Source organism: Psilocybe cubensis, chromosome 8, assembly GCF_017499595.1.
Source record: "Psilocybe cubensis strain MGC-MH-2018 chromosome 8, whole genome shotgun sequence".
In the NCBI taxonomy this organism is placed as follows: Eukaryota; Fungi; Basidiomycota; class Agaricomycetes; order Agaricales; family Agrocybaceae; genus Psilocybe; species Psilocybe cubensis.
Window position 1 is genome coordinate 382,411 of NC_063006.1, and position 19,468 is coordinate 401,878.

A 19,468-nucleotide genomic window follows, 5' to 3' on the forward strand; every position below is an offset into this window, starting at 1 on the left:
CGTGACGTGGGTTGATGGAAGAAAGACAGACACTCAAGACCTTTCTGTTGACAAGGGTGACTATATAAACGAATCAATGGATCGTAGCCTGCCTGATTTGCACAGAGCTGGAAGATTTGGCATTTTAGACTGGTAAGGACAAACATAGAAGTGCATGGACAGCGCCTTGGATCCAAAATATGGGAAAATTTGTTCAAATGCGGCGATGTCGAAGATTCAGTGTGAGATCTTCTCGGCGCAATTTCCCGGTGAAGCCACATCTGAGTAATACCTCAGTGTCATCCTTGTTCAGTTCAGGCATATTCTCCTTTCCGGACAGGGACTCTGCCGCGGAATTGTGCATTCTGGCCTTAAAAACAGATGGAACGTCTAGAAGGATAGCCAGAATTCTTTATGGGAGCATGTCATTGCCAGTGACCGGTACGTTTTTCCCGGTGACCTTGTCGTCTATCATGGAGTGCTGGCAATCAGTCAACTAAGCCATAGTCTGACTCACCATACTGACCTCTGACCGGCGAAATAAGCTATGTCTGCTGAATCATGAGTTACTATCTTGCCCAGAGAATGGTGGAATCATCGAGAGAAGAGTAATAGAACTGGTCATCAAGCAAAATTGAAACGCCGTCTTAAATTATTCCCGACGCCACTGATTTTTCAGCGACTCATTCTTGACCCTCACTTGAACATTCTAAACTATACTGCTGCGTCCAATGGTTTATCCACTGTGCAAACACTCTTGGTCGTCTTGCATTTCACATTTGCTGCGGGAGAAACAGTGGCTTGACTTGCACACTGGTATCGCATCAGCTGATTGCGATAGTGTTGGCATTCTATCTGTCGTGTGTTCCCTTTATACGACGCTATCTAGCAGGCCATCCTTTTCAGCTCCTTTCACTCTTGCCGGGACCCGAATACGGCGATTAGCCTCTGAATAAAGGCGTATCCATGTTTAGCACGGCGGGAATGGTATAGCAATGTGCTCAATCCAATGCCTTTTGCATTCCACACGACGTCGTCTTGCAAATGGAAAGCAACTTATTAGCTGAATATGTGTTGTATCCTTTATTCTAGGACTGCAGGGGCAATGCTAAACAATAGAGCAACAGTGGGCTACAAGATTTCTCCCGAGGGCGTTGATATCGGGGTCTTGATGCCTTAGTGGGATCTAACTTGAACATGGACCCGTGCGCCAACATTAGGACAGCTTTCACAGTACGGCGATGACACCGAGGCATGCTCGATGCATTCTCCGTCGTTATTTTTTCTTACATTCCCCAACGATGGCTTGATTTGCTCATGGGAAGGAGATGATTACCTGCCCGTGCATATATCCTGTACACCAAAAAAAGACAATGCTGGACAGTGGACTACGAGGGCCATTGCCCGAAAGTGTTGATATCGGCATCTTGATGGTTTTTTCAGCCGCGGGCTACACACGAACCCAAATTGATCATTGGACTGTGCACACGGGTGCGCCCACATTCAGCACAGCGGAAACTCTGGTATGACGACGTCACCGACTCGGCCTGCTCTATGCAATGCTTTCTCTACCGTTAAGGTTTTTTAGCATTTTACAACGATGATTGATTTCTATGCTCTGTACCCTGTATGCTCGGACTACAGACAGAGCGCTGTTCTGTGGACTAGAAACTTTCTTCCAGAGCGTTGAGATCGGCGTTGTGATGAACTCTGCTAGCGACCCGACAAGATCCCAAGTATGGTCGCTGATTGTGGATAAAGCTGCTCCTACATTTAGCACGGTTCACCGAGCCTACTTATAGAATAGTATTTTTGTCTTTCGACAAAAACCAAAAATAACAGCCTCTGCGCCATCCACAGTCATGCTAAGGCCGCTCGATATCAAACAAATCATACCTCTCAAATTGGTTGCCAACCGTCTACGTTCAAATGTCATCAATTACGACAAAGGGAGGCCATTAACAGTCCAAACTTGCATTGTGATTGAACTAACTACATTGACGAGATAAGAACTCAGCTCAATAAGATAAATACCTTTGTTCACCCCCTTTAAAGCATCCTGATTCACAGCGTCATGTGGGATGACATTTTCTGTAATACGTGAGCCGGGGATATTTCTCTGGGCGGGGATTTAATTGGGACAGAGTTTCTATTGATAGGCGCACTGCGCCCACGCTGTGATATCAGCCCATGAAATTTGCCTACGTTCGGTAACGCCGCTTGCTCCTACGCTGTCACCTTTCTACAATTGGTATAGGTGATAATCAAGAACCATCGAAGGCTAAAATATAGATGAAGAGGCGGTGAGGGCTGTTGGTGATCTTGCACTGGCCTGTGCTCTGAGCTCCCAAAAATTCCCCAAAAATCGTAAGATCTTCGCGCCATGTTGGAGAACCACATTAGAATGCTTCTCAGGAACTTTTGAATACACTTTTTTGTACTGTGAGCCTCGTTCTAGACACTCGTGGCAACGCTTTGCACGTGGCATGTGTAATTGGCGATCTAAAAAAGATGGGGCTACGTGAGAATTTGGAGAAGTGCCTTGATGATGTTCTGTCAATCAAGCGGTACGTATGTAAGAATCGTTTCCTCCTTTCTTTCCATCATCAGTTCGCTCACCCAGGCCGTGAAGGGCCTTACAACCTTCTGTGGTGGTGGTAGAGACGACGAAAGATTTTAAGGTGAGTAGTGAAAGTAAAAATATCTCATCAACTGCACATACCAACACTGAACGAACTATCCGTTTTTTTTTCTGAAACGGTTCATGTTTTCAAGAATTCAAACGGGTACCCCTTTTTCATATTTTCCTTCAACCACCTTTTTGTCCTCTCGATACATCCTTTAAGGACGTCTGGAGACAAAATTTCCTCCTCTTCGGCCCCTTTTATTCATGCCTGTTCAGGCGGCTTTGAACCAACCATTTTCCATGTTCAGCCGCGGTAGTTTTGGTTTATCGTCACGCAGTCGCGATAAGAAAACCGAAAACACCGACGAAGACTGGTATATCCCATACAATGGCCCGTACGAACCTCCTAAGGAACAGCCACGGAAGCAGAAGGCGAGGGATAGCTGGGGGTTTCCGGTAGATGATTATGAGGATGACAGCATGCTTGCTGATAGAGAGCTCCACCTGCGGTATGGAGGGCACAACGACTTCAACCCTCGCGGCAGCAGTGACCAGCCGGCAGAGGAGGAGAGGAAAGGGAGGAGCAGGGATCGTACGCTGTCGGTCATCTCAGGGCGTACCACCTCGTCTGGCGCGATGGATCCGAACCGGCCAAGTCTAACGCTACACCGACGGTCGACAGTGTCAGGAAATCCGCCCCCTGTGCCATCCTATATTAATCTCGATAGTATGGGCGGCGTCGGTGAATCCCCCGTGCCCCATGTGCGACAGTCGAAAGACACGAACCGGATCAGCATCGCGAGTATTTTCAGCTTCGGTGTCGCCGGCCGCAAGGTAGCACAATCCCCCAGTCTCTCCGCCGTTGGGCGTAAATCGTCGACACGGCTGCTAAAACCCACGTCAGATGGACCCTATGGCATGGTAGATTCCCCAACTCATACACGGAGGGACAGTTCGTCGTCTGGCTCGCGACGGCCATCTGATGCTACCACCACGGGGAGGCCCAACCCTCATCAAACAGACCAAACCAGTTTGATTGTGACAGACGAAGAAGATTATTACAATTCATACTACGAAACACTTTTAAGACCCAATGAAAGCACGGTGAACCACCCGTATCAATCGCGGTCGCCGAGCTCATCAGGCGCCTCAAATAGCTCTCCGAGAACACAGACCAATTCGATATCACGGCAAAATTCCAATTCTTCAACTTCTGCTCATCCTTATGCTTACGCCTTCCCTCGAACAGAGGCACCCGAACCCCGCACGGCGCCCCTGACTCCTGCTCCACGCCTGATGCCCGCCCAAGGTTTACCCAATCCTCCTCGGCTGACTTTTACGACACCACAACCTCATGCTGGTCCAAGCAACTCTAACGGCGTACATTCCACTCTCCCCCCGCCTTCAGGAGCCGCCAGTAAATCGCTCAAGAACTCAACCTCCACCCCCGATTTCCGCACGCAGACACTCGTATTTGGCAAGACGACGACGATACCCAACAAAAATGGGCCAAACTCGCCAACGTACCAGTTGAGGAGGGGCATGGACAGGTGGTTGTCTGCAGAGACATGGTGCGACGCCCTACTGTTTCCGCGCCCCCGACTACGCATCAAACAGGAGCCGATAGAAGGACCGATCAAGGCCAAGGAAAGCAGTGGACGGATCGTGAGCCCCCCACTAACGCCGACAGAGGAGGAGGAGGAGTTTGGGTCTCAGCAGCTGCAGCCAAAGCGTGAGCCCGGATTTGCGTCGCGTGTGCTCGCGCACTCGCGCTCGATGGTGGACCTACACAAAGGGAAACGGAAACCCGAAGATGTGCAGCATGCAAATCCGTCCAAGGGCCCGCAAGGTTCGCGTACGGGAGGTGCACAGGCGTCGTCCAGCGGCGGCCGACCCCCAAGGCCCAAGAGCTTCGCGATGGATGATTTGGCACTTCTGCCTACCCCGGTTATGTCGTTGGCACAGTAAGTCGATTAACTTGAACTTTCCTTTTATGGTACTTTTTTTCTTAACCATGTTTTTAGCGTTCTGCGTGAAGGAGAGCTATTGGAGACAGAAAGGCGTGAGTGGCAGCGGCAGGCTAAACATTCCTTTGGAAACAAACGAGCGCGGAGTATGTCGCGGACGAGAACCAAATCGTTGACTCAGAAGGGCAGACAGGGAAAACATTCGCATCAGTCTAGCATGGAATACATCGCAGCTCGTGCGTGTTTGGGTACTCAAGACCTTACTCCTGTCATCGCGCCGGCTCAGTTCACTACGAGCTTCACTGAAAGCAATGCTACAACATCACTGTCAGCCAAAACGCATTCCCATACCAACTCCTTAGTCAAAACCTTGACGAAATCATCGAAGGCTCATTCACGCACTCACTCCCGTAATGATTCCTGGGGCAAATCAGCGATGAAAGTGGCCAAATCTACCGTCCTTTGCGGCCATGACACTGCTTCGTCACTGAACGTACCTAATGCCGACGCAAAAGGATCGGAGCTCGAGGGGGCACTGGCAAGGAACGAGACCAAAGTGATTCGTCTCGCAGATCCAGCTATGTTGCCTGTGGATCGTGGCCAGCCTGGACAGTCCTATCAAAACTTGACGGTTCGCAACTCCCCTTCGCCTGCTAACTCTGGCATCTCTGATTCCAAGGTGGGCATCGCACTCGGCACGCCTCCGGAAGAAGAGAACGAGTACATGCCCAACCATCCATACGCTCAAGGCGGTTTGTCGTTTAGTCATGGCACTAGTGCTTCTGCGGACCATCCTCCTCGTCATACTGACTTCGCTGGGCCACATCCATCTATCAACATGGGTATGAAGGTTCCGGCTATATCTGACATCATAGCCAGGCACAAACTACCTCCATATATGGTTCTTCATCCGTACGCTCAGACTCAAAGGGACAGCTACCTCGATGCAAATGGTCTCGTTGGACAATTTAGGTCTGAAGATAGTACCCCTCACGGATCGAAAATGTGGGCTCAGTTGTCGCCGGGCGTTGTTCGTGAAATTCTTCCTCATGACCTACAGTATTCGCCCTTTTCGCCAAACCACGGAAGCCGGTTGCCTCACACACCTGATCGGTCTACATTGAACATTAACGATACTGTTGGAGTCGGCGAAACTCTAGTCAATGCAGCGCGGTTCCGTGCGGACAACGATAAAGGAACACTCGCCAGTGGCAAAAGTCTCAACCTTTCGCCAAAAGGACAAGACCAATTGCCAACGTTGCATTTACAATCCTCGCAGCCTTCTTGGGAACATGAAGAGGAAGACGATCAGCTGGCCGAACTCAACCCCATCAGTCGTCGCAACGGTGTGCTGTATGGCTCCTCACAACACGGAGACGAGGAAGATATACAGATCCTGCGTGTCCCTTCATTCGAGCGCACTCAATCGGCTTCTTCTGGCAACACTTCGACTACTTCCTCTCCTCGCACTTTGCCTCAGCCTCTAGGCAGTCCCAATGACCTGGACAACTTCCAAGACCTTTTCTACAGACCAACTGGTCCTGGTGTCGGTCGCACACCTAACGAAGCTGCTCTGCCAGAAACACCTTCTCCACCTAATCGCGGGTCGACACCCTGGGAGAACATGCCCAATCGTCGCACCGGCAGCAGTCTGACTAGCCTGGCTCGCAAATTAAGTGAAGAGTTTGAGATGCTGTCTCATGAACGTGAACGATCATCGAATAGCCAGTACTCCCAATCACCGCCATCGTCACAACGGCCCAGCCGCATGAACAGACATCCAACAGAAGGAAGCTTGCAGTTCGTGTTCGAAGAAATGGGTGTATCTGGATCTCCGCCCAACGACAGCAACGATCCTATACTTGCCTTCCATGCATCTGGGGTGCTGCCTGAAGATGTTCAAGCTGATTCTCGAGCCTCATCGTTTATCCAGGGCACTGACGAGGACGACGATCAGACTGGTAAGTATCATTTGTGCTTCGTGATTGCTATCTGAAAGCATGCTGATCCTGCTTTCTTCCGAATTATCTAGCAAGATTCCGGATGGGCGTCGTTGAATCAGTCTCAACCCCTCCCGCTGTCTCGGCCCATCACGTTTCGTTTGATGGTCAGATGGCATACGTTCATGACAACCAACTTCAGCGGCAAGATATCGACACGGCAAACTCCTCTGGACGTATACTTTCCTCCCTCATGCCGCCAACCGAAGCTACTCGAAGTAGCTACATGACTACATCAACCCTTTCCAGAATGTCAGGCCTGTCCGACTTCCCTGCGCCGCCCAAAGACGAATACATCACTCCCAAGCATATGTCTATCCTCAGCTCCTACTTTGACGAGGCTTTGACGCAGAGCGAGTCTCGCTTGGAACCTCTCCCGCCTCCGCCCATGTTGCTCCAGGAAGAACGCGTGACGTTCGGTGGTAATCAAGATGCTAAAACTGTCGCTCAAACTCTTTCATCCAGCACCTCCTGACCATGATTATAAATTTAACCTTATTCAACCCATTCTATCTATTACTATATTGTATATTTCGATTCCACCCTTTACCTTTCTATCCACATTCATGTAGATCCATCAGGTTCTGTTGTAAACATGTATTCTTTTTCATCTTTATTCGCTAATATTCCCATCTGTATTGGTGTTCTTTTCATTTTAGTGAATGGTATTACAATCTATGGAAATGACGAGTAATGGTATAAACTAAACACGGTACAATGTACATACAACATTTAAGATTCAGCAGCAAGCGAAACAGAGAAATGAAAAATAAGAATATGAACTGCTCATGACTCGCCATATTTGGTCAACTGGAAGAGTATTTATCACGTCAGCGAAAGTCGATTGATAGATGCTTGAAACTTACGTCTAGAGTTAACGATGTAGAACTGTTGACGTCTTGGTCACGATAAATGCCGACCAGAGATTGACCGCGTTCGTAAAGCGTGTTCTTCAAACTGATAACGACGAATTGGAAGGTATCAGATGCATGAGTTCGAATATAGTTTGCCACTTTTGCGACATTAGTGTTGTCCAAAGCAGCATCAACCTCATCGAGGACGAAGAACGGTGCTGGTTGGTAGCTAATTATATGATATGAATAAGCTGATGTACGAAGAAGAAGAAACACCCGTACCTATGGATTGCAAACAGCAGTGCCAAAGCCGCCACCGTCTTTTCTCCACCCGACAGTTGTTCCATGTCACGGAACCGTTTCATTGGAGGCATAGCATGATACTTGACACCACCGTTATAGGGTTCCTAAGCAAAACCTTCATTAACATCTCTTCTGGACTGTCTATATCGAAAAGTATCATACCTCGCTGTCCTCCAGAGCCAGATATGCGACACCACCCATAGGCGATGCTTTACCCTTTGTTAGCTCTTTGTAAACTGAGTCAATGTTTTCTGAGATATGATTATAAGCTTTGTTGAAAAGATCGCATCTGCCAATAAAATAAATACTTCGTGACTTTCAAAAATGTGAATAGCAGACAAACCGTCGCTTCTTGACATCGTTGAAGTGATCACGTGCAACTTTGGAATCTTTCCTGGCTTTCTCAGCCTCTTTTTCTGTATCCGCCAATTTGCTTTCCACATCGTCGAGACTGGATGAGATAGGCGTCGGTACACGTAGCGTAGGCTATGTAAAGGGTGCACTAACCGTTCCATTGCTTTCATATTGGGTGCCATGCGTTCAATTTCGGCTACCTTGTCGGTAATTTCTTTGTCGAGTTTTGCGAGCAATTGTGCTGGGTCTTCGCCACTATCCTGGTCAATGGAGTCAAAGTCAACTTGGATGCCATAGTCTGCGACGACCTTCGGTCGTTGAGTTGCATTTTCGTCCTCATCGACATCCATGGCCATTTCTTCACGAAGGTTCTGGTCTCAAAGTATGAGAAAGGGCTAAGGGATAAAAGATGTCAACGCACCTCTTCCATAGGAACATGTTTGAGATCTCCCTCTAATAGTGGCAACTGGATCTCCTCCAGTCGGCATTTACGATAAATCGCAGATCGCTCCAATGCGAATTTCTCAATTTCGTCATTCTGAGAATAATACATGTCAGGACCCGAAATCAAGACAACACTTAAGACACTTACACAAAGAGCAATCTCTTTCAATGCCTGGTCAAGGACCTTGGATGATTTCAGAGCAGCCTTTTTAACTTGGTCCACAACCTTGGACTTTTCATCCAAGATTTCTTGCACCGAGCCCAACTCTTCCTTCAATCTCTCCACAACCCTCTCAGATGCCTCAATGTCTTGCTCAGCCGCGACCTTCTGCTCTTCCAAATTGACAAGATTGGCACGTTCAGCTTCAATCAAACTATCCACACGAGCTAAACGCTCATGGATCGCAGTGAGTCCTTCATTTTCAAATGCAGCTCTGGAAAGGAGTCACACAAATGAGAAAACAAGTTAGAAACGAGAAAGACTTACTGGTTGCTGAGACGGGCGATTTGGGTATCATAGCGCAGACGGGCTTGACTTTCCTCCTGGGCAACTTTGAGCTGTCGCTCTTCGTACTCTCGGATGTTGGAGACACCGATTTTGCGACAAAAAGATACAAAAACACTATCTTCAGCCGCGTTGACAGTCGTTGTGAGCTGTTCAATTCGCTGCTGCAGGGATCTATGCGACGCCCTCGCCTAAGGGTGTTGTCCGTCAAACACATTTCTGAAATGTACTAGGAAACAAACTGCACCTTTTTCAGTTCCGGTGATACCGCCTTCAGTTCACGATCAATATGCTTCAGTTCATCTTTGAGACCAGTGATGCGCAATTTGCAAGCTCTCTGTAGCAGGGTGTTAGGTAGAAGCAGGTGGCGTAACATTTTGACCTACAAGATCATCTTTCGCTACTGTGATATTGGCCTCTAACCGGGAAATGTCGGCGATGAGTGATTCATCCGTCTTGCCGCGGGGTTTCTGCTTGCTGAGTTCACGTTGCTCTGCTAGCAGATTGTCTCGAGAGCGAATCCAGCCTGAAAACTGCATTAAGGGTTGTCAAATACAAAAATGTAAAAATCAATTCACCTTGAACCTCCTTTTCGTCCCATTTCTTGCTGTTATCACGGGTACTCTTGCCACCGGTGATAAGACCACTCTTGTGGATGATGGTGCCCTCCAGCGTGACAGCTAGCAAAGAAGTGAATACTTTAGTCTCTTAAAAATATCAACAAAATTTATCACCTTTGATTTCTTGTCCCTTTTCATAGCATACAAATCTCGCGATCGCCATCGTATCACAAACAAGTGCGTTGCCGCAAGCGTGATGAATAGCTCTCTCGATGGCAGGCTCATACTGGACTAAATCAACTGCCATACGGGCACCCTTGGCGAAGGAACGGAACTTGTCGTTGATGGGTTTGACTTGGATGGTGTCAAGAGGTATGAAAGTGGCCTGTCCTGCTCGCTGGTTGCGCATGTACTCGATGCAGTCGATAGCCGTCTTTTCTTCATCCACCACAATTGCGTCGATGTTGCGTCCAAGAATGACGGAGATAGCTGTTTCGAATTTACGTGCACTGGGTTTACAAAGGTCGACGACTCGTCCACGCACACCTGAAAATTTATCATCAACTTCTAAAAAGATAGAGAGGCAAAAAGAGAAATGGAGAAACACACCTGGGAATAGGCGTTGTAGATTTGCCAGAGTTTCTTTGAGCTTCGCCTCCTTCTCAGACTCGTGCTTTTCAACACCGGCTTGCAGAAGCTTCTGATAAATGCTTTGCAGCTTTTCATCACATTCTACTTGCAATTTCCTGACATAGGGTGAGTTGAGGTGAGATGATTGCGGAAAGAGAAGTGTTCTCTCACATTATTCTTGCCTTTTCTGATTGTTGGTTGTCTAGTTCCTGTCTGACGCCAGCAAGTTCATTTTGGAGGGATGCAATTTTTTCCTCCAACTGTCTAAGATGTTAGTCTGGAACTCTCCAAGCTGCGTGGGTGCGACAGACCTCTTCCTTCTTTGCATTTTGAGATTCGAGCTCTTCTGCTCTGGTTTTTTTCTTTTCTAGGTAGCTCTCTTCCCGTTCTGTCAGTTGTGCCAGTGCCCGAGTTGACGTCTTCTCTTCGCGAGTCAGTGTTTCTAGGGATTGTCTTTCGTCGACAGCCAGTACACTTGACGAAGCTTTGCTGCAAATTAGGAAACATCAGAACAAGGTATGCTACTGCCCGAAAATGGACTTACAGCTTGCGGTACTCCTCTAAACTTTCTTCACTTAAAGCAACGTTGTGCTGAGATGCCTTTCGTTGTTCCTCTACAATTGCAAGGTGAGGATAATTGTCACAAGGGTAGCAATAACCACCCAACCTTGTGCACGTTCAGCAGCCTTTCGCACGCTGACAAGCTCCTTCTCCAGCGATGTGACTTTGGTCTTGAGTTGTGTTTCGTTCTTCGTGAGCTCTTCTTTCGTTTTCAGACCATTATTGAGCTTCCGCGTCGAATGTGTGATTTGTGCCTCTTTCTCGACAAGCTCGGGCCTCTATGGAGAATTGTGAGAATCCATCCAGGTAAAAGCTGACAACAGGTACCTTGCCCTCCAATGCTTTTTCAGCCTTTTTGATTGCCTTCTCTTTCTGCATAACTGACGTCCTAGCCTTAGCTTGATCGGCGCGTGCAGCTTCCAAGGCTTTGTCGTGTTCCTTCTGCTCCTGCCTCAGCCCAGTAAGTTCTTTGTTCTTCTGGACAATTTTTCGCGTATTGTCTTCGATACCCATGTCAATATGGTAGAGCTTGGTCAAAACACGCTCGAGAATGAGCTGGTCTCGCTCCTGGCACAACGCATCAAATCGGTCCGCCTCGGTCTTCTGCTCCTTGTACTGCTTGATCTCGCCTGCGATCCCTCTTCGCTTAGTAAAATTGAAGGTGGCATTCTCGGTCGCGCGTTCCTGGGCTTCCTTAGCCTTTTCGTATTCAGCTGAGAGCTCCAGCGACCCGCTTATCTGTTCGATGAGGCGCGAAAGTTCGCGAGGCGACTGCGAGGCCACCGCTTCAACGTCTCCTTGGAACACGAGAAAGTTCTTTGCTTTGACGAGGATGTTGTGAGAGATAAGGGCGGCGTTATACGCCGAGTAGGTGACTATTTTATTGTTGAGCTTGTATTCCGATGCTCCAGCGGTCGATATCCTGCAAAGTCTCTCAGAAAGACGCGTCAATGGCACATTTTGGAGAATCTCACGTTCGTTGAAACTTCCATTCCTTCTTGTTCTCATCGACGTAGACAGCCATAACCCATGCCTTCTTCGCCGTTCCCTCGCCTTCTTCTTCTTCCTCGTCTTCTTCCCCGGCAACAGAACCTTCTGCGTTGTCCCTGGCCAAACGTCGCCCACGGTAAACAAGGTCCTTCAACTGCGAACTGCGAAGCTGGGCACTTTTCACACCCAACACAAACGAGATGGCATCCATCAGATTAGACTTTCCCGCTCCATTGGGGCCGACAATCGACGTAAAGTTCATAAAAGGACCTATCGTCTGGTGTCCTCTATTCATGGTTAGATTTCTATGTTGAACCAAGCAGTGGTTTGACCTACCTATATGACTTGAAATCGCATAATTCAATGCGTACAAGCGGCATCTTTGGATCGTTTTCCCTCTCCTCGACCTCCTGATACGGTGTTTATAATTTAAAAGCGCGTATGTTGGAGTTTGGACTACAATTTAATTAGTTCTCGACGCGCTCAAGCAGAACAAGAGATTTTGAACTCCGATGTCACATGACTACGTGATGAACTAGGACGGAGGTGTGTAATTGGAAAACCTTTCTAGGTTTAGAGCAATAAGAACATAGGAAAGAAATTTAGAGGCTTCAAAACCATTCAAAAAAATCTTGTTAAAAGAACCATTGGGTAGATTACTCAATGGCAGCTCTGAACTTGAAGTATCTTATCTTCAATGATTGGGATTAAATTATTTGAACTCCGACGACGCTACTATCATCGCTCTGTTTCAATAATGATACCTCGTAAAGCTTTACCGTGGTACATTTCCCCGCCAAAAACGCATCTCATACATTTATTTATCTGGAGGCTCGCACTCGCTGATTAACATTGGAACTCCCAGAGGTTGATCAAGGGCATGGAAAAGGCTCTGTTGAAATTACCAGATGAGCTGGTTCGTATCATAACTGAAATGTCTCTTTTTCGACAGACAAGCTCTTCACGCTCTGACTTTGGTGAGCAAAATGTTTCATTGGGAAGCTATGTGCTTGCTGTATCGATCCATGACGGATTCCAACGGGACAGTGCACTATAAATTCCTTACCAAATTACGGAAACGTCCACGGCTTGCAGAGATGGTGCACACATACCATATCCCCACCACCCCACATTCACAGAAAATCTCTCTGTGGCGCCTTATACAAAAGTGCATGCACTATATGATCAACCTGAAAGAGCCAGCATATACCACTCTATTTTCATACCCCTTGACGCCATTTCCTACGCCCAAGAAAGGGCAGTTGAAGATGCCATTTCAACTCGAAACATTTATCTATGAGTACCTACTGTGACCTGTCACTATAGACCTCGGCACATTGTATAACATTTTTGGACCTGTCAATTGAGTGCTCCATTCGGGTGCTCGAAAATTACCACCATGTATGGCCAGCCCCCTCGGAAAGAAAATTCGCAACGACAATGGACCCTTCGTCCAGTAGTGATGCATAGCATAATCGTCCAGAAATTGGATCAAATGTGAACTCGCCGTATTGTAGAAGGTTGTCACCCGTGTTTTCCAAGCTGACGACTGGATCATAATACGAATAGATCCGGTCTGCTGCTTTGGTTATGCTGTCACCAGAAACAGAAAGCTGTATTGTGTCGAAATTACTGAAACATTTGAATATTTGGCCTTGTAATATTCGCCAGCTGTCCCACCCTATAGAGAAATCTCCGTAGTTAAGATCTTGGATTAAAGTCGTTGCCCATTCTTCAATGCTTTCATAGTTTTCTCTGCCGTCAACCGAAGAAGCGTTTATTTTGTAAGACACGGTGAAATACTCTGAGCTACTCCCAGATTCAATGATGTCGAATAGAAACGGTGCAACCGAGTGACCATTATACCAGGAGTTTGCAGACCTATAAACCGACATCTGATTTCGTGAGAGATGGTAACTTGGGTTGGACGGCTGATTAATGGGTAGTATGAAGTCGGGCGAGAAATCAAATGGTGTCGCTTTCTCCAACCCAAGCCATGATCGACTACCAGGAATAGGAAATTTCCAGCCACGAATCCAATTGAAGCTAACCAATATGACTCTGCAGCAGTCAATAAAAGCCTAATTAACGACGTCTTACTTTGAGAATGATTATTACGGTTGAAAGTGACTGTACTCACAGTTAAAACAGCTTCTAACCCGTGCTTCCAGGATAACCATATATCTCGGACGATATCCCACATATAGATACAATTGTCGTCTATTTCGACGAAGATATCTCCGCTCATTAGTCGAAGCATGATATTGCCTGGATATCGTGGAGCACTGGCTCTGTAGATATGGGTCGTTGGCGGTGTTGAAGCGAGTTGACATTCGAAAACATGATATTGAGGTACGCCCCTTAGTTCGGTTCAATATTGTCGACATCGAAAGTTCGGTATTATGAAACACGTACAACAGGTCATCAGAGATTGAGATAGCCAGTGCCCCGATTCGAATGGCAGTCCCCGTAGGATCCTGAGAGCACACAATGGGTGTTTGTAAGCGATATTTCCACTCAACCAGAGGTTCAGCCACTTTTGAGTGTTTGTTTGTGACAGCGTCCAAATCCCACACGCACAAATTTCTCCAGTACCCTGAGTAGCTTACGAGGAAGCGGCCACCAGGGATGAGGAAAAGGAATCTGGTAAAGTTTCCAGCTATATCTAAAACACCTGGAATGGTTAATCGCTTAGAGGTAGCCGGTAGAATACGGTCGCCTGAGCAGAGATGTTTGTTGTAAAGAGAAATGATTTTATCTGGACTAAAAACAACGCGTTGAATTTCTATTACGGATAGTTGGGGGATATTGTAGGTCGGTTTGAAGAGAGCGTTGGACGCGCATATCTTGTTAAGTAAGGGAATCCAAACCGAGCGGTGCGCAGAGGCTTCTCGTAAAGAACGGCATGTCTGTCGACTGTCAGCTTTCTCTTTATATTATTGAAGCTGGTAATAGAGAAACCCACCATACCAAGTTTTACCACTTCTAAAGGATCCAAGAGTTGTATCACATTCAAAAGTATATCGAAATGGATATTTTGAAACGATATATAGGTTTGCTGAGAGCTTCCAACCATTCGTCGCCAAAAATTTGATGTAGGTCAGCGTAGGTCATTCCACTGTTGTTGCCAATGAATGTTCAATGTTGACGGTGTAAAGCAATTGGGATATTGAACAGGTCCTGAGATGTGGAATTAAAAGGTATAAGGCCTCTGGGTTGGCAATAAGACTTTGAATCAATCTTAAGTGAAGGAAATGCCAATTTGCCAAGGGCAACACCAAAACATTGTGCAAACATGGCGTCAATTTGATCCTATTGGCTATGTCTTGGGAGACAAACATTGCAATCATCGGCACATGACATGATGCTGACATATGTCATGTCGAAACATATGTCGACGCCCATTACGTCTACACACCTTGTTTCTACCTCAATCAATCAACAACATCGAAACGCCATTCGATTGTATTATTCTTTGAACCAACATGGCCTGGCGCTGCTCTGGTAGAACTAATTCTCAACTCATCTCTAACATGAAATCGAATGGCATAATTCATTCCGACCGAATTATGAAGGTAAAACCAAAATACTGATAGTGTCCTCCAAGAGGCACATTGAATGAGTGTCATACAGGCAATGAATTCCGTCGACAGAGGCAATTATGTACCTAGGAAATCGGAAGCATACGAGGATTCTCCACAGTTCCGTTCCTTGACAGTCATCTTATTAAACCTGCGTTTGAAACATTGCATCTAACAGGCTTATTGGGCATGGGGCGACGATAAGCGCACCGCACATGGCAAGCATGATTATGGCGTTATTTCTCTGTATAATGGAGCTCACAATTTGGTAGCACGCGTATGCAACGGAACATTTATTGCCATATCTTCATCCAGGAGCGAAAGTACTCGATATCGGAAGTGGGTCTGGTTACCTTGTGTCAGTCCTTCACGAACTTGTCAGTCCGGGTGGGAAGGTTGTTGGCATAGATCATATCCCTGAACTGGTTGACTCTTCTATTCACAATCTCAAAAAAGATGGGCGAGGAGAATCCATCGAAAACGGAGAGATCATAATGATTGCAGGAGATGGGAGGCTTGGATATCCTTCTGCAGGTGTGTTTTTGGTCGGCGTTTACTGTAATGTTGTTTAACATATTTTATAAGGGCCATATGATGCAATTCACGTCGGAGCTGCAGCATCTAAAGTTCCACAGGAATTGATAGACCAACTCGCAAAACCCGGACGGATGTTCATTCCTGTAGGCGACTACTCCCAATACATAGAGCATATCGATAAAGATGAGCATGGGAATGTAACACGCTCTCAAGTAATGGCTGTTCGGGTAAGTTGGTTCTCTGCCAAAGTTTATTATCTAACGTACAATTGCAGTATGTTCCCCTCACTGATAAAGCCCTGCAAACTGGTGGCCCTATGAATTGAAATGAACGTTGTATCAAATCATAATCGCTACCTGTATATTACACATCATCAAAACAAATTCATGTCAATTTCCTTACTATCTTTCCTACTGAAATACTCAGAAAATTTCTTTAAGCCAAGTTTTCTTAAATTCAAGATTGGAATGTAGAGGTTTTGGAGATTGGACTAGCATGTGGTTGTAATGTGGTTGTCGCAACATCTAGATGAGATTAAGGTAGATGAAGGTACACAACTTGGCGCTGGAATGGTATGGGCAACCAGGTTCAGAACATGAAGCCTACCAAACCGCTGTCCAATTCCAAGATCAGTATTCCATTATGAATGATAAAACCGAACCAGTCGGTCCAAGGATTTTCAGCAAATCTTCTAGCATGCCTCAAACTAGCCTGCAATTCATAATATGGATTGATGTGATCTACCCGTTAGAAGGGCATTATACACCAGCTGATTGTGACTCAACTAACTTTAAGTAAAGTTCAAATGGTATTCGATGCTACTTCGGCACCGATTTTTTTCAAGTCCAAGTGCCTACTTGAGTCGCCGCTTCAATGACTTAAAGTATATCAACCTTCCAGGCAGTTGCCATTCCCACATCCCAAATACACACCACAACCATACTTGAGTCCACTCACACATATTAAACACGTCTCGGGTCGAATAGTCTTCGCTTTATACTGCTCTCTGTTCCGTGTCCTAGAAGTCATGGCGCTCACTTTCAATAACCCTTTGGATGTACTTGGACCAACAACGTCGATGTACCGGCTTCAAAGCACACCGCCTGATGTGGTTCTTGAAATAATGTATCAATGTAGGGTGAAAGATATATTCTCTCTCCGAAAGGTAAGCCTCGAACGTATTTTTTCATGTATAAATGTGCCCATAAATTTTGAAGACTTGCGTGAAACTTTGGGAGATTTCTCAAGAAAGAAACCTATGGATAAAAGCTCTCTACGACACTTGCTGCCGTAATGAGATACCGAGATCCAGTTTTGCAGTTTCACAGATGTCACTTTCTGAACTTGAAAAAGCCGCCTTTGCACCAACCAGGATACTCCAGCACCTCTGGAACCATCAAAACACTTCAAATGGATTGGAGCTCCAACCATACTACACCAGGAGAATCTCTGGAAATGAAGACGGATATAAGTTCCGATCTGTTTTCATTGTGCCAGGTGGACGATTCTGTGTCACGGTCGTTTCGACTGCGATACATATATGGGATCTTTCCTCGTCATCCATGAGCGAAAAACCGCAGAGAGTCAAAACTTGGTACATCGAAGAATCTGACCTTCTTACCGTTTCTTTAAATCCCGATTCAGATGGAATAAGGATTGCAGTAGAAAATGAGGGTGCTAATACCGCTCGGTAAGCATGAGTCCGACCCTAGCATCTTTCAACGCTAAAAATGGGTACAAAGCCATATATCTGTTTTTGAATATCACCCATCGTCTGGCCGTTCAAATGAATGGATTTGGAATCATTTTCATGAAACTGAGAACGTGGTTGTCGACTTGATCACAATGTCTTGCAACTATCTCCTTATAGCAACAAGCGCCCATGTTTGTGTCTGGGACTTCGTCAACGATAAAGAAGCAATGTGGACGTATGATCGCCTGGGAATTAAATCCAGAACTCTTTCAAACGTGAGTTTTTTCTTTACTTCTAAATATATTGCTTTGTTTGACAATCATTCAGGTTATGCTGGACACAGAAGAAAATGTTGTTATTCTCTTCACTTTTAACCGAGTCATTTGCTGGAAAATCTTACCACTCGGAATGAAAGAGGCGGGTATTTCTTCTGTCTGCCATCACGACAAAATGGAACTCGTCTTTGATATCAATTTCGAGAAACCCCGATTCCCTGGCAGAACACCGTTAGCAACGGACTTCAAACGAGTTGCCGACTGGTACAAAATAACACCATCGTCCAGAATCTTTGACATTCGGCTCAATTTCAGGTCTAGAAGTGACACAAGAAAGTGGATTTGGACAGGCTACCAAGTAGTTGATACACCGGTACCTGGTCCTCAATCGGAGACGAATAGTTCTGGAACCCATACCAACCTGCAGTCGATATATAAAGTCGTTAGACTTGAGCATTGGTCAACTCATACCGAATCTCAGGGTGTTCTTAGCTCAATTGAACATATCGATGACGATGACGACTCGGATGGCGATGACAATGACAATGAGGGTGAAGGTGACTCGGTACATCAATATGGAAGTTATGTGGACGTTACACGATTCGGCCTTGAAGGCGACGAAGAAAGATACAACTCAGGTGATGATGGCAATCGCCCTACAATCTTGGATGGTGGGGAGGAATATGACGACGCGATTGAGAACGACGATGAAGTGCAGCCCGACACTGAAAATGACGATAGATACTACAGCAGCGGCAGTGAGGACTTCTTCTTTGAGTTCGGAGAAGGAAGTAACGAATATCGAAAATGCGACGACTACTTAGTGAAATTTTGCTACTCAAGGACTCACCTCAAGATACGAACCATGCGACTACCTACCACATCCGATCCCTCGGTTTCGAGAGAGAAAAAACTTGATTCTTGGGTATCAATTAGACTCACCCCCTTTTCGGAATGCCAGAGTATCTGGGCGGGCCAGTGCAATTGGTTGGCGGGATCGGATTCCATCTCCTTCGACCCAGTTTCTGGACGATTAGCCTTTGTGGATTCAAAGGACAACGTACTCCACATTTGGGATTTCTTACCTGCGTAACTATGCTTTTTCATGACTGTGATTGGAGGAACCCCAAGGTTGTTTAATATTTACCGTCTATAATCTACGAGTATCCGAAACCGTGGTAAATAGAAAAGGATAAACAGAGGAAGAGGAGGAAAACGGGATGTAGATTGATGGAAATAGTGTACATAAGAACAATCATTTCTAAGTCCTTGTTTCGAATATAAAAAAGAAAAGGAAGAGATGATAGAATATCATACAGGAATGACTCGGGGCAGGGGATGGTCGGGAGCTGTTCTAAAGACAAAACCAAGAAAATGATACAAATAAGAGCTGAAGGAGGGACATCTATCAAAGTACATGAGGGAGACAAGTGAATGACCGGGTCAACAAGAAAAAAAAAAGGAATGCCGAAACAAAATATAAAAAGAAAAAACTTCCCCCATGGTATACTCTAGATGTCTTTCTTTCCCTTCTTCAGACTCGCACTGCTCCCAGGACGGCGAAGTCCGAAAATGCGTCCCAAAACCGAATGACCCCCACCTCCGCCAC

At 46.2% G+C, this 19,468-nt stretch overlaps 3 protein-coding genes across 3 annotated transcripts; all 3 read left to right on the forward strand.

Moving 5' to 3' along the window:
- Positions 1–2,869: 2,869 nt before the first annotated feature.
- JR316_0008661 (uncharacterized protein) lies at positions 2,870–7,047 on the forward strand (the record flags this gene model as incomplete). The annotated part of the gene is made up of 3 exons (XM_047894374.1): positions 2,870–4,569; positions 4,630–6,533; positions 6,605–7,047. The coding sequence occupies 3 exons, from the start codon at positions 2,870–2,872 to the stop codon at positions 7,045–7,047; spliced, it is 4,047 nt and encodes a 1,348-aa protein (XP_047745833.1).
- An 8,259-nt stretch (positions 7,048–15,306) lies between these two features.
- Positions 15,307–16,216, forward strand: JR316_0008662 (Protein-L-isoaspartate(D-aspartate) O-methyltransferase; the record flags this gene model as incomplete). Its single annotated transcript, XM_047894375.1, has 6 exons — positions 15,307–15,348; positions 15,407–15,474; positions 15,533–15,572; positions 15,627–15,888; positions 15,940–16,118; positions 16,166–16,216. 6 exons carry the CDS (start codon positions 15,307–15,309, stop codon positions 16,214–16,216), a joined length of 642 nt encoding a protein of 213 aa, XP_047745834.1.
- A 1,237-nt stretch (positions 16,217–17,453) lies between these two features.
- JR316_0008663 (uncharacterized protein) lies at positions 17,454–18,777 on the forward strand (the record flags this gene model as incomplete). Its single annotated transcript, XM_047894376.1, has 4 exons — positions 17,454–17,581; positions 17,634–17,859; positions 17,912–18,682; positions 18,703–18,777. 4 exons carry the CDS (start codon positions 17,454–17,456, stop codon positions 18,775–18,777), a joined length of 1,200 nt encoding a protein of 399 aa, XP_047745835.1.
- Positions 18,778–19,468: the final 691 nt, after the last annotated feature.